The following is a 14655-nucleotide window of genomic DNA, read 5'->3' on the forward strand; positions in this document are numbered from 1 at the left end:
TGTCTCTTCTACATCAACATGTGTCCCCTCTTCTTCATGTCTCTTCTACATCAACATGTGTCCCCTCTTCTCCATGTCTCTTCTACATCAACATGTGTCCCCTCTTCTCCATGTCTCTTCTACATCAACATGTGTCCCCTCTTCTTCATGTCTCTTCTACATCAACATGTGTCCCCTCTTCTTCCTGTCTCTTCTACATCAACATGTGTCCCCTCTTCTTCATGTCTCTTCTACATCAACATGTGTCCCCTCTTCTTCATGTCTCTTCTACATCAACATGTGTCCCCTCTTCTTCATGTCTCTTCTACATCACCATGTGTCCCCTCTTCTTCATGTCTCTTCTACATCAACATGTGTCCCCTCTGTGGAAAGAGACTCTGAAAGTTTCAGGAACAAAGATTCTCTCTCTTTTTGATCCATTTCTATAAAAACCTGTCTGAAAATGAGCTGATCAGATTTTGGCCACTTTATGATGTCATAACGATTTTTTGGCTTTTGTAACCATTAGCCAATCAGCAACCAAGGTAACCCCCCCCCCCACCTTATCAACTGAATCTCCTCCTAGAGCACCATTGTGTTCTTTTTAACCAAATGTCTCTCAGAGGGGCGTGGGGAGGGGCTCCTTATTTTCATCTAAAGTAACAGACAGAGAATCAGCACTTTTGAAACAGGGCTGAAACAGAGGGGATTATGGGTAATGCTGCAATGATCTGTTTGGTGTTTCAGCCAATCAGAGACAGGTTCTGTATATATCTGAGACTTATAATATATTGATGAAAAACAGTATGATAGGGGGCCTTTAAATGATTATATGATAATTTGACACTAAGCTCAATATGTTGATGTCCTTAGGCTGCCTACCTGGTGGGGGTGTCGGACCCGAACAGCTCAGCGGGTCAGAAGGGTCTGGTGGATCCGTCCCAGTTTGCCCGGGCTAACCAGTCCATTCAAATGGCCTGCCAGAACCTGGTGGACCCCTCCTGCACACAGTCACAGGTACACTGTGAACACCTGATCACCCTTATGAAGCTGTATAACCTGACTCTGTAAAATAATAACATGAACGTCTTTCTGTCCAGGTTCTCTCTGCAGCAACCATCGTGGCCAAACACACGTCCGCCCTGTGTAACGCCTGCCGCCTGGCCTCCTCAAAGACCCCCAACCCCGTCGCCAAGAGGCAGTTTGTACAGTCAGCCAAAGAGGTGGCCAACACCACCGCCAACCTCGTCAAGTCAATCAAGGTTTGTAGTACGAGTCCTTTCAAAATCGTCATTAATTAAATGCTCAGTTTTGCATTTCTTAGCACTGCTGATTCTTTGACCTTGTAAGCCTTCATGGTATCCTTTCTGTTCTGGTCATTAGAACTTATGGATGATTAAAAAGAGAAACAAGATCCCTAACTACTGTAACACCTCCATACACCGGTGCTATATAAATAAACTTGCCTTACCTGTCCAAACAGAGATTGTCATTTTTTTTTTTAAAGTAACGTAAATTGTCCAAAGCAGAACATTCAATTCTGTCAGAACCTTTAACTTTGAAACAACCAGTACACCTCAGGCTAAAGCATTTGTTAAACAAGGACTAGCTGGTAAATGGTGGTCAATCCCTACCTACTGTAACACCTCCAAACACCTGTCCAAACAGAGATTGTCAGTTAAAAAAAAGTGAAGTAAATTGTCCGTCACAGCTCCCAAATCCAATGTTAGAATGGCTCTACACCTGAGGACAGACAACTCTTTGATAATTAGGAAATCAACTATGTACAATCAACATCAAATCCCCCCCTGTGCAGGCTTTGGACGGAGCGTTCAACCAGGACAACAGAGAGAAGTGTAAGGCTGCCACCGGCCCGCTGATCGAAGCCGTGGACAACCTGACCGCCTTCGCATCCAACCCAGAGTTCGCCAGCATTCCTGCTCAGATCAGCCCAGAGGTACTTCTCTTTCAAATGTTCTTTTACTTGCATTTTAATAACATATATGGAAACAAGGCATACATAAGAAAATGGCATACAATTAAGACAACCAACTCAAGAGGCACCTTTTAACCCACCTCTTAATAATTGAATCAAAATGTAATTATTCTTATTTTATTCATGTATTCTTCTCGTTGAATTGAGTCCTGTGTTTGTATTAGGTGTTCTTATTGTGTAATCAATAACACACAAGCTGTGTGTTATGACCTGGGAACGGGGGTTAGTGTTGACTTTGTTCATGTTTTTGGTTTGTGAAGCACTTCAGAAACCGGTTTATCACCAGGTAGGTTGACTTGGTGTCGTGGTGCATACATAAAAGTAAAAAAAAAAAAAGAAAAATAAAGTTGGATCTGATTTGATTTTCATGCTGATGTTCCTCAGGGTCACGCAGCCATGGAGCCCATCGTTGTGGCGGCGAAGACGATGCTGGAGAGCTCGACCGGCCTCATCCAGACGGCCCGCTATCTGGCTGTGAACCCCAAAGACCCCCCCAAGTGGTCCGTGCTGGCAGGACACTCCAGGACCGTGTCTGACTCCATCAAGAAACTCATCACCAACATGAGGTAAGTCAGCACTCTTGTGATTTGTTCCTCGACTTAGCTATTTGTCGGCAGCGTTATCAGAGTCCCAGCATGCCCCTGTGCTTCATTACTGGCTTATTACAGCCACTTCTCCCTGTACACACTCTTGAACCCTTCAAAGAATCTCTCAAAACTCACTTATTCACTCTTTCAGAAAGAGTGAACAACAGAGCACTTTTTTTGTTTTGTTTTTTTGTTCTGTTTCTGTTTCTGATTTTGTGTAAAGAGCCTTTGAGCACTGGGAAAAGTACTATACAAATGTAATGTATTATTATTATTATTCTCACTGTACACACTCTCCATGTCTGTGTGTGTGTGTGTGTGTTGTGCAGAGAGAAGGCTCCTGGACAGAGAGAGTGTGACGATTCTATTGAGGTTCTGAACGGCTGCATCCGAGAGGTGGACCAGGCGTCTCTGGCAGCCATCAGCCAGCAGCTCACCCCCCGAGAGGACATCTCCATGGAGGTACACACACACACACACACACACACACACACACACACACACACACACACACACACACACACACACACACACACACACACACACACACACACACACACACACACACACACAATCTACGAAATGGATTAGTGTGCCTGACATCTATCATAACTGTAATGACAACCGTGGAGAATGAGGATAATGTGTGTTTGAGTTAAAACGCCTATTGATGATGTGTGTGTGTGTGTGTGTGTGTGTGTGTGTGTGTGTGTGTGTGTGTGTGTGTGTGTGTGTGTGTGTGTGTGTGTGTGTGTGTGTGTGTGTGTGTGTGTGTGTGTGTGTGTGTGTGTGTGTGTGTGTGTGTGTGTGTGTGTGTGTGTGTGTGTGTGTGTGTGTGTGTGTGTGTGTGTGTGTGTGTGTGTGTGTGTGTGTGTGTTGCAGGCTCTCCATGAGCAGATGGCTGCCTCTGTCCATGAGATCAGCAATCTGATCGATCCTGTGGGCGTGGCCGCTCGATCTGAAGCCTCTCAGCTGGGACACAAGGTAAAACATTTGATTCTAGCCTTGGCCTTTTTGTTTACGGTGCTGTCAACTGGCAGCTTTAACTATTCTCAGGAATTGTCAATATAATACCCAGATTTTTTCTCTTGTACGCCATGTATAGGTTTCGGGTACCTACTGTATATTGTGTTTGTCTTTGCTTTATTGTAACTAAAAGAAAAATTCAAAATTAAGTATTACACAAAAATTCAAAAACATTTGATGCTGATGTAGACAAACTGAACACTGACTGGATTCAACATGCTTAAGCAGTGGTGGAAGAAGTACTCAGATTAGTAGTAATACTAAATTGTAAAAGTACTGTGTTACAAGTAAAAGTGCTGCATTCAAAAATCTTTCGGAAAAGTACAAAAGATTCAACATCCAAATATACTTAAAGTACCAAAACTACTCGTTATGGGTATTGGCCCATTTCAGAATCTTGTATATTCAATAACTGGATTATGATTATTGATATATAAATGTTTTCATCACAGCTGGTAAAGGTAGAGCTCATTGGAAATACTACTGAACATCTTAACTTATAATATGTCAACATGTATTTAATAAACTAAAAAGTAAGTTGTACCTAAATCTGTCAAATTAACGTAACAACATTGGCTTCCAAAATGTAGTCGAGTATAAAATAGCAGAAACTGAAAGTACAAGTACTTCAAAAATGTACTAATGTACATTCCCAAAGATATTGAAGTGACTGTTATTTTGTATACTGTATATTGATTGTTGTGTTTGTATCTTAATGTGTGTAAATGTGTCGGTTGATTGTGTATATATATATAGGATATACATATTTTTATACATATTTGTATTTGGGAAACAGTATTTCGATCTCTCTGTCTGTACACACAAACTGAAACTAATCTTGTATGGTGTTGCCTTCAGGTGTCTCAGATGGTCAGCTACTTTGAGCCCCTGATCATGGCCGCCATTGGCACAGCCTCTAAGATCGTCAGCAGCCAGCAGCAGATGGCCGTGTTGGACCAGACCAAGACCCTGACTGAGTCCGCCCTGCAGATGCTGTACACGGCCAAGGAGGCTGGAGGAAACCCCAAGGTACTGACAGACAGGATCTGTTAGAAAAATATGTACAAAATACTGAGTTTTTTTCACAACATTTTTCTGAGAATCTCAACATTCTGACTTTTTCTTAAAATTCTGACTTTTTCTCAAAATTCTGACTTTTTCTCAAAGTTCCAAAAATTCAGACTTTTTCTCAAAATTCAGACTTTTTCTCAAAATTCCGATTTTTCCTCAAAATGTAGATTTTTTCTCAAAAATCTGATTTTTTTAATCTCATTTTCTCTGACTTTTTGTCAAAATCATAAAATTCAGATTTTTTCTCAAAATTCTGACTTTTTCTCAAAGTTCGCGAAATTCTGACTTTTTCTCAAAATTCTGACTTTTTCTCAAAGTTCAGATTTTTCCCCAAAATTTAGACTTTTTCTCAAAATTTAGACTTTTTCTCCAAAATCTCAAAATTCAAGATTTTTTTTTTATCTGACTTTTTCTGAGTTTTTGTCAAAATCACAAAATTCAGATTTTTTTCTCAAAGTTCGGACTTTTCTGAATACTTAAAAATGTTACGAATCACTGGTCACCGGCTTGAGCTTCAATCTCAGGATCCATGTATCTGTGATCCTCTCCAGAATGGAAGTAGTCATCACATACAGAGCATCAACTAGTTCCTGAACAGTGTCCTTCACATGCTGATAGACAAGAGAGGGAGTTACACAGTCACAAGATGGAGGAATAGAAAGCAGTATTCAATGTTTACTTCAGATTAGCTCCACGTCAAAAATGATCATTCTTGTCATATGTCTCTCTCCATAGAGGCTGAATCATCATGTTAATCACATAGCTATCATATGCCTCAAACAGTCCTGATGCTCTTCTAGGTAATCACACATCCTGACATGTTCACAGCCACAGTTGGGATACCTTTGTTATTCTCATATTGTAAGAGTACATTCAGAATGTTCCTAACAGTGACTCCATCTTGTGTTTGTGTGTCTGCAGGCGGCTCACATGCAGGAGGCCCTGGAGGAGTCGGTGCAGATGATGAAGGAGGCGGTGGATGACCTGGGGGCCACGCTTGCGGAGGCTGCCAGTGCAGCGGGGGCCGTGGGGGGGATGGTGGACTCCATCACCGACTCCATCAACAAAATGCAAGACTCCCCTGACATGGAGCCTGAAGGCACCTTCGTGGACTACCAGACCACCATGGTGAAGACTGCCAAGGCCATCGCGGTCACCGTGCAGGAGATGGTGAGGGATCATAATAATAATACACTTTATTTATACAGCACCTTTCATGCTTTTTCAGCCCAAAGTGCTTTACAGAGTATGACAAAAATAATCACAATAACAAATGAGGAACTTAATTAGAATGTAAAAACATTAAAACATGAACAGTGATACTACTAAAAATGATAAGCCAAATTAAAAAGATAGGTTTAATTTACTTTTAAAAATTCCAATTGAGGTTGCGATATATAAAATGTATGTTATATATCAGGCCTTTGTTCTTTTTGAATTAAAACAAAAGAAGCAATGTCTTGAAAGCTACCCTCTATAGATTTATTTATTGAAATACCTGAAACACCTTTTATTTTATTTTGTCATAACAGTATTATCATTACATTTAGCTGAGGCTTTTATCCAAAGCACCTTACAGTACCATGAGTGCATTTAAATTAACCTAAAAAAGCATGAGTCCTATCCTGCTGGTACATTAGCTTTCAATTAGCCAAACCATGCTAAGTGCTCCTAACACTAGGATCGCTCAAATCCAGAGAAGCCGTTTCGTTACATAGTACCTGTACTACGTAATGACAATACGTTGAATCTTCAATCTTCTTCAATACAGAAGTGAGATTTTTTTTATTTCACGAAGAACAAATGATTAGTCAAGGTGCCTTCTGAGTCTGCAATAGAAGAAGTGTAGACGTTCTGCTGTACTGATGTCATTTTGTATTTGTTTTATAATCTACCTGGTGAAATATGTCCTTGTTATTATTCAACTATTGTGGTTTCTATTCTCTCCTCAGGTGACCAAGTCTAACACCAACCCTGATGACCTCGGAGGATTGGCCAACCACCTGACCAATGAGTTTGGAAATCTCGCAGATGAGGCCAAATATGCAGCCGTCACCGCAGAGAATGATGAAGTAAATAACAACTAGGGCTGTCAAACGATTAACATTTTTTAATCAAATTAATCACCATTCCAACTATGTCCAAAATATGCTATTTCTTTATGCATATTGTTGTGGGAATGGAAAGATAAATGAAAGAAGGCGGATATATCCATTTAACATACAGTATGTTTATTATAACATTGTTCTGTGTGTCAAAATGAAAGACAGCCCACACACCTATCAATCATCAAACCGTGGGGTCTTAATTCATTACATGTTGATTTCTATCAACACGTAATGTTGTATCGATGTATATAGAGATGTAGCCTACTGCAGCAAAAGTATTCTCCGTCAGGACTTCCTGCAACAACACCACGCCGTTATCTTGATTCTGATTGGCCAGAAGACATTATCAAAGATGTTCTATTGAGAAGACGATCACTACGTGCCAAAAGTTTTCAAAACCGTTTCTAGTCTTCGGTATTTCCAGACAAGTGGCTGCTGAAATCAATCTTACTAACTGCTGTCGGTGCAATTTACTCCGCGCGAGTTGGCGGACTTTATTTTGCTTACTTTAACATCATTTTTCATGGTGGGGCTAAGCCACTTCTTGGTATGGCTGTAGCCAACCCCAGCCATACCCTGGCGCTGCCACTGGTGGGATGTATGGGGCGGGCCATTCTGCGCATGCGTTAAATGCGTTAAATATTTTAACGCAATTAATTCAAAAATTAATTACCGCCGTTAACGCGATCATTTTGACAGCATTAATAAAAACACGTACCCTGTTTTTTATTTAATGTTCATTTAACTAGGAGAAGTCTTGTTGGGATTAAAAATCTCTTTTACAACAGAATCGGGGCCAAGACAGTCAGCAGCACGGTAACAAACAATGACTAAAAACAATAACAGAGAACATAACATGGTAACAACAACAACAACAACATCATACAAAGCATCTACAGACAGAGTTTCCTGCTTCTCTGTCATTCAGAAGAACTTTAGATTTGTTTCGAGAGAGACTGAGTTTCACTTCGTGCAGAACTAAACTTTTCCCAAGATCAGTTTAGACTTTTGCAACAGTAAAAACAAACAAGTCCTCGGCATAGAGCCAATGACTTCCAGTACTTCTCCGACAGATAGAAAACATCTGCAGATGAGGTGGAAGAACACCAAGAATAGCCTTATAAAAAAGGATATGCTAATTAGTCTTTCAGACCATTCAACCCGAGCACATAAGGAGCATTGGTGCAAGGGTTTTAATACATCTCAGAGCCACGTGTTAGACGGTCTGACAAGATCGTAGACATTAGAAGATGCATTCATATAAACAACATCACCACTAGGGTTGCATATCGTTGACTTTTTTACGATACCGATACTCAACCGATGAATACCCTGTCATCAAACCCACATTTACATACCATTCCCAGGACACAGCAGTTGCATTTCATTAGGATTACACTGTATTAAGCTTTAATACCATAATTGCCATAACACAATAAAGCCTTGAATTGAATTGAGACGCAGAGCAGTATGTCTTTGTGTTGTCATTCCTATTTCTCTGTCTTTGTGTCTCCTCAGATTGGATCCCACATTAAGAAGCAGGTGGGGGAGCTGGGCTTCAGCTGCACCGGGCTGGTCACTAAAGCCGGAGCTCTGCAGTGCAGCCCCAACGACTCGTTCACCAAGAAGGAGCTGATCGAGAGCGCCCGCAAAGTCTCCGAAAAGGTCGGACCCCAACCTGTCACAGCCCTTCTGTTACATTTTAAAATCCCAGATAACCTTTTATTTAAATGCATTCCACACTCTGTAAAAGTGTGTGTGTGTGTGTGTGTGTGTGTGTGTGTGTGTGTGTGTGTGTGTGTGTGTGTGTGTGTGTGTGTGTGTGTGTGTGTGTGTGTGTGTGTGTGTGTGTGTGTGTGTGTGTGTGTGTGTGTGTGTGTGTGTGTGTGTGTGTGTGTGTGTGTGTGTGTGTGTGTGTGTGTGTGTGTGTGTGTGTGTGTGTGTGTGTACAGTAGATGTGAATGATTTTAGGTATGTGATGTATGTATTACATGCATATATATTCATTTAACAATGTTCCTGGTAAATAATGGTGTGTGTGAGAAATCAGGTGTATGAGGCTCACTGGCAGTGAATGTAGGGGATTACTTTAGTTGTTGTTATTGTTTGTTTTTTGTAATTCTTTTTTCTCTTTGTACATACAATCAGTACAGACCCTTGTCTCATTTGTATGCATATATTTTGCTTTCCACTTCTAAATGACTTATGCCTTGTCGAAACACGGATGACTGATTGGTCTTCTGCTTGCAGGTGTCCCATGTGTTGGCGTCCCTGCAGGCCGGTAACCGTGGCACCCAGGCCTGCATCACCGCCGCCAGCGCCGTGTCGGGGATCATCGCCGACCTCGACACCACCATCATGTTCGCCACCGCAGGAACGCTGAACCGAGAGAACGCTGAGACCTTCGCCGACCACAGGTACAGACCCCCACCCACCCCCAGCCAGGACACCCTTTGTAAACATATCAGTGTTTTATCCTTATATCCAAATACCAGCAGCCATTGAGATTTTTTTTTAATGTTTTCCTTTTATTATAATTTCGATTTTTTTTTTTCGACCAGTGATAAGATGAGATATACTTTATTAATCCAAGGGCAATGCTTACATACAGAGAAACACAAAACCACTAAACAAAAGAATAAGGGGTAGGGGGGGTGATTACAGTGTCAGTTTGTTTTATGCATGTGATCCTATTTAGTGTAGCCATAGGAACACATGCATGCACATGGTCTATCATCAGTACATTGTTTACTCCAAAACATAATATACATATATATATTTTATATTTATGTATTTCCTCCTTTCTCTTATTAATTTTCAATGATTAATGATTGTGAATATTTTTATAAAGATCAGAACTAACTAACTAACAGATCTAATAGAAATACAATTATAAACCAATAGTTTTGAAATAAGTAGCCAATCATTTGCAAAACAAAAATAAACAAATAAATATGCAACAAATGTGCATCCGAGGTAAAGTCAGCAGGAAAAGGGGATGCACACCAAATAACACTCTCTACAGTGTGCATGTTTTTAGTCAGTTATGAATGTACCGTTGTTGATGGATTGGTTTTTGCCTTTACTGAATTCAGCTTCTAACTTTATTCAAACAGCCGTGCCATGTTTGAGCACTGGATCCTGTTAATGCTGCAAACCACTGTATCAACAAGGCTGTGTTTTCTCCCAGCTAAAACTGATTTATGCTGTGAAGTGATATCAAGTATTCCTGTTTGGTATGAACATGTGCACCATGTGTGTACTATCGAAGCTCCTCAGTGATAGATGTGTACTTCCTGTGTGCAGAGAATACATCCTGAAGACAGCCAAGGCTCTGGTGGAGGACACCAAGCTGCTGGTGTCTGGAGCCGGAGCCAGTCAGGAGAGACTGGCCCAGGCCGCCCAGTCGTCCGTCTTCACCATCACCAAACTGGCTGATGTGGTCAAACTGGGAGCCGCCAGCCTGGGATCTGAAGACCCAGAGACCCAGGTGTGTGTCTCCACAATCACCCACGATCATTCAGGTTTTATTATTGAAGTTCCGTCTAATCCAAAAATCGATATGGTAGCAATAAGCTTGACTCCAACAAAAAATACGTCTCCGGTAAGTTTGGTCGACTCTTTACTCAAACAAAAGGTATCAATACAAACACATATTATATATATTACAGGACATAACTAGGCACTAGGGGTGTAACGATACCAAAAACTCACGGTACGATAATATCGCGATAAAAAGTCCACGGTACGATATTTATCACGATATTGAAAAATAAAGGAAAAAAATGTGATTTTTTTTTTATTGATTTTTTTTATTTATCAAATAATAAATCTGATTTGTACAGTATTTTAGTAGGATAGTAGTATTTTAAAGTGTCAACAATATAATAATCAGACCCTGCAATAGAATAAATCAGTTTTAGTTTTTCAAGTAACTCAACTGTAACTCACTCACTCAGCATCATCAAGGTTATCTTTTAGGAATATGAGCATGTCCACATTTCCAGGTAGAAGCTGGGATGTTTGGGCGTTTACAATATCCCCTGCTGTGGAAAGAACTCTCTTGCTTGGTACTGATGTTGCTGGGACAGAGAGATATGCTTTGGGCAGTGGGTCAAACTGTGCATTGTCTCTCCACCACTTCAAACACAATACAGTTTTTGCCAAGAAGGTGAGGCTTATTGACAAGTAAAAAAATATAAATCGCGGTATATTTTGTCAGTCTCACGACGGTATTGGGACATCTAGTTACCGCGATATTCGATATATCGTTACATCCCTACGAGGCACTAAAGATCAGTCAATAAGCAGATGGCTTCCTGGGAAACAGCTTGGATAAGAAGTGAGGCATAACACAGATTTAGGTTTGTGTATTTTGATGAAAATACAAACAGACACATTCAACAGTTGGCATTCTTTGTTTAAATTAGACACTGCATCCATCAGATTAAGCACTTATAGACGCCTAAAACACTCATATGTGATTTAAAGGCAATATTTAAAGGCAATATGTGATTTCATTTTTATCTCAGCTACAACACAAGACATAAGGGTGCTACCAACAGCTGTCATTCGTTGCTTAAATTAGACACTGCATCCATCAGACTTAGCACTTATCGACGCCTAAAACACTCATTACCTCATGTTATATTCATTTGACTTGCACCAAAGTTTACTGTTCGTTACAAATACTCAAAATCTTAAGATATGGACATCACCAAGCACTAAAGATCAGTCAATAAGCAGATGGCTTCCTGGGAAACAGCTTGGATAAGAAGTGAGGCATAACACAGATTTAGGTTTGTGTATTTTGATGAAAATACAAACAGACACATTCAACAGTTGGCATTCTTTGTTTAAATTAGACACTGCATCAGATGTAGCACGTATAGACACCTAAAGTACTCATTACCTCATGTTATATTCATTTGACTTGCACCAAAGTTCATTGTTATTACAAAATACCCAGATCTAAAGCAATATAGTGATGTCATGAGGCATAAGATATCGGTCAAAGAGCACGTCTTGTCTGCTTCAGGAACAGCTTTGATAAGAAGTGAGTAAAAGGGCAATATGTGATTTAATTTGAATCTCAGTTACAACACAACAAGACATAAGGGTGCTACCAACAGCCGTCATTCGTTGCTTAAATTAGACACTGCATCCGTCAGACTTAGCACTGATAGACACCTAAAGTACTCATTACCTCATGTTATATTCATTTGACTTGCACCAAAGTTTACTGTTCGTTACAAATAGCAAAAATATTAAGATATATAAGGACATCATCAGGCACATAATAATATCTGTCAACAGCTTGGATAAGAAGTGAGGCATAACACTGATTCGGGTTTGTATAAAATGATGAGAAATCTAAAAGAAGCACATAATTAAAAAGTAAAAATGGACTGTGTGTTTAGTTTGTAACCATATATCAAACACTGTTCATCTGCTTTTAAGGAGCTGCAGTTGAGGTTATCTTTGGTCCATTCTACAGACACAATACAAATAAAGACAGACCAGTAGCTTTCAGTCTTTTTAAAGGAAATGCCTTCATAAAAACCAACACTGATACACATCTGCTTCATCATGTGTCTTCTAATGACTCGTCTCTCTGCAGGTGGTCCTGATCAACGCAGTGAAAGACGTGGCCAAAGCTCTGGGGTACCTCATCAGCTCCACCAAGGCCGCTTCAGGCAAACCTCACGACGACCCCAGCATGCTGCAGCTGAAGAACTCTGCCAAGGTGAGAGACACATCCCAAAGTCTCAGGAGGAGCATCAGATCTGCTAATGGGAACAGCTGGCTGCTCACAGGAGGGTGGGGTAGTCCTGTGTGATGGGGGGGGGGGATGAAATGCTGTTTAACCATCAGAAGAATACTTAGATTGGAGCATACTGACACTTTAATGGAGCACATTTTAAGGAAGGGAGAATGTTTAGTGGATCCAAACACATTGGTTATTCTATCCTTTGTTGTATGTTATGTTGTGAAATAAACTATTATATTGACTTAAAATGTTTCTTATTTCTTCTGCTAAGAAAAAACCCCCGCACCAACGGCTGGAACTACGACAACTTTTACGGCAGCACTGTCCAAGTCTGTTTACAGTTTCTGATCCACTAACAAGTCCTTAAACACTACAGAGCCCTAGTCCTTGACAGCGGTCTGTACTACTGTATTAACAGTGTCACATGTTCTGAATTGACCAATCAGAATCGGGTATTCAACTAAGCCGTGTCGAAATACTGTTAAACCACCAAATAAACATTTCGATACCTATGGACACACGTTGGCATGCATTTACTATTAATGCTGGTAGATCGAAGGTCTTTAAGACAGATCTCACTGTAAGATGCATTTCTAAACTGTGGCCTTAATGTGTCTTGTGTGCTGCAGGTGATGGTGACCAACGTGACGTCCCTCCTGAAGACGGTGAAGGCGGTCGAGGATGAAGCCACCAAAGGGACCAGAGCTCTGGAGGCGACCATCGAACACATCAAGCAGGAGCTGGCTGTGAGTCACGACACTTTAAGTATTGGTTTTTCCCACACATAACACAATAACAGGAGAAAATGCAGGTGCTATATAAAAACAGTTGTTGACAAAACAATAAGGATAATAACATAAAAAGACCATTACGGTAAAAGCAATGAGAAAAATAAACCAAAATACACAATGACATGATAAGCTCTTCAAAGGTCGCTGCAGGGAGGACGTGTTTTGTAGGCTAACTCGGAAGATAGCATCGCAAGTGCTCCCACACATTAATGATACTTATATGTTTCGTTCAGCAGTTTAAACAAATTAACACCACTTTTAGGATGGGGTGGAAGTGACATCACCACCACTAAGCTAAGAGGCTAATGTTCGGGATGATGACTAATTTATTCACCTGTTAGCAGCTGCAGTTTTTAAGACATTACATTACATGCCATTTGTTAGACGCTTTTATCGAAAGCGGCTAACATACATTCAGTACTGTGGACGATCCCCTCAGGAGCAATTTGGGGTGAAGTTTCTTACCCAGGGACACAACGACATGCTGACTGCAGTGGGACTCGAACTTGCTACCCCCTGATTCGAAGTCCAGCACACTATCCACTGAGCCACAGCCTCCCTAACGGCCCGTCCACACTACAGCTTCAAAAAAAGCTTGCCGGCGGGCGTGTCTGAAGCTCGACCAACAACCAATCACATGAATCTCCCGCCCCTGACACACAAGCAGCGGTTCGATTGGCTAGAGCTTGTACTGGCATATGATTTGATTGGCAGACGCTTCCACCGAAAGCTTCAGAAGCTTCAAAAGTTGAACATTGCTCAACTTTTGCAGCCTGAAACGCCAGGAAAGCTCCGCTCTGCTACCCACAATTCAGTTAGGCGAAAAGCGAGGCAACGTGACGTCACCCCATTCAAAGTGAATGGGGTGACGTGTTGGAAACCGTTTTTGAAGCTGTCGAAGCTGTAGTGTGGACGGGCCGTAAGACACATGGGAGCTTCAAACATTCCCAAGTGGGGTATCTACTGACACATTTGATGTTGTAGAAGGAAACGTAAACATCTCTTCCGCTTATTTCAGACCTTATTTCAGACCTCATTTCAGGTATCTAATCGAAGAAAAACACTGACTTCGAGACAAGGGGTACCAGAAGTGGTAAAATGCGAACTCATTTCCACGTTTAAGGACTCATTCCTGCACCACTTTATTGACTTTCTCACAGTCAACATTTAGGAAAAGATGTTTCTTTACTCCACCCACCAGTAGAAGATGCTTTAGTCTACTCTGAAAGCAGTTTCGTTCCAGTAACAATGATTCATTTCCAACGCTGATCCTCTAGCATGAAATGTACTGGTTAGTTGGATAAAATAAATGTGTATTTACCATGAG

At 40.9% G+C, this 14655-nt stretch overlaps 1 protein-coding gene across 2 annotated transcripts in view; it reads left to right on the forward strand.

Annotated features, from left to right (window-relative positions):
• The window catches only part of tln1 (talin 1), a 58641-nt gene that overhangs the window by 24994 nt on the left and 18992 nt on the right, over window positions 1–14655 (forward strand). For both annotated transcript variants that reach the window (XM_079659433.1, XM_079659434.1), the window contains 14 exons: window positions 853–996; window positions 1080–1241; window positions 1796–1936; window positions 2360–2541; window positions 2892–3024; window positions 3445–3546; window positions 4447–4617; window positions 5581–5829; window positions 6612–6731; window positions 8286–8432; window positions 9018–9184; window positions 10074–10257; window positions 12388–12513; window positions 13167–13283. In XM_079659433.1, the coding sequence (XP_079515559.1) occupies window positions 853–996; window positions 1080–1241; window positions 1796–1936; window positions 2360–2541; window positions 2892–3024; window positions 3445–3546; window positions 4447–4617; window positions 5581–5829; window positions 6612–6731; window positions 8286–8432; window positions 9018–9184; window positions 10074–10257; window positions 12388–12513; window positions 13167–13283 (2145 nt within the window). The remainder of the gene's footprint in view (window positions 1–852; window positions 997–1079; window positions 1242–1795; window positions 1937–2359; window positions 2542–2891; window positions 3025–3444; window positions 3547–4446; window positions 4618–5580; window positions 5830–6611; window positions 6732–8285; window positions 8433–9017; window positions 9185–10073; window positions 10258–12387; window positions 12514–13166; window positions 13284–14655) is intronic.

This window comes from Notothenia rossii (assembly GCF_949606895.1).
Source record: "Notothenia rossii genome assembly, chromosome: 11".
In the NCBI taxonomy this organism is placed as follows: Eukaryota; Metazoa; Chordata; class Actinopteri; order Perciformes; family Nototheniidae; genus Notothenia; species Notothenia rossii.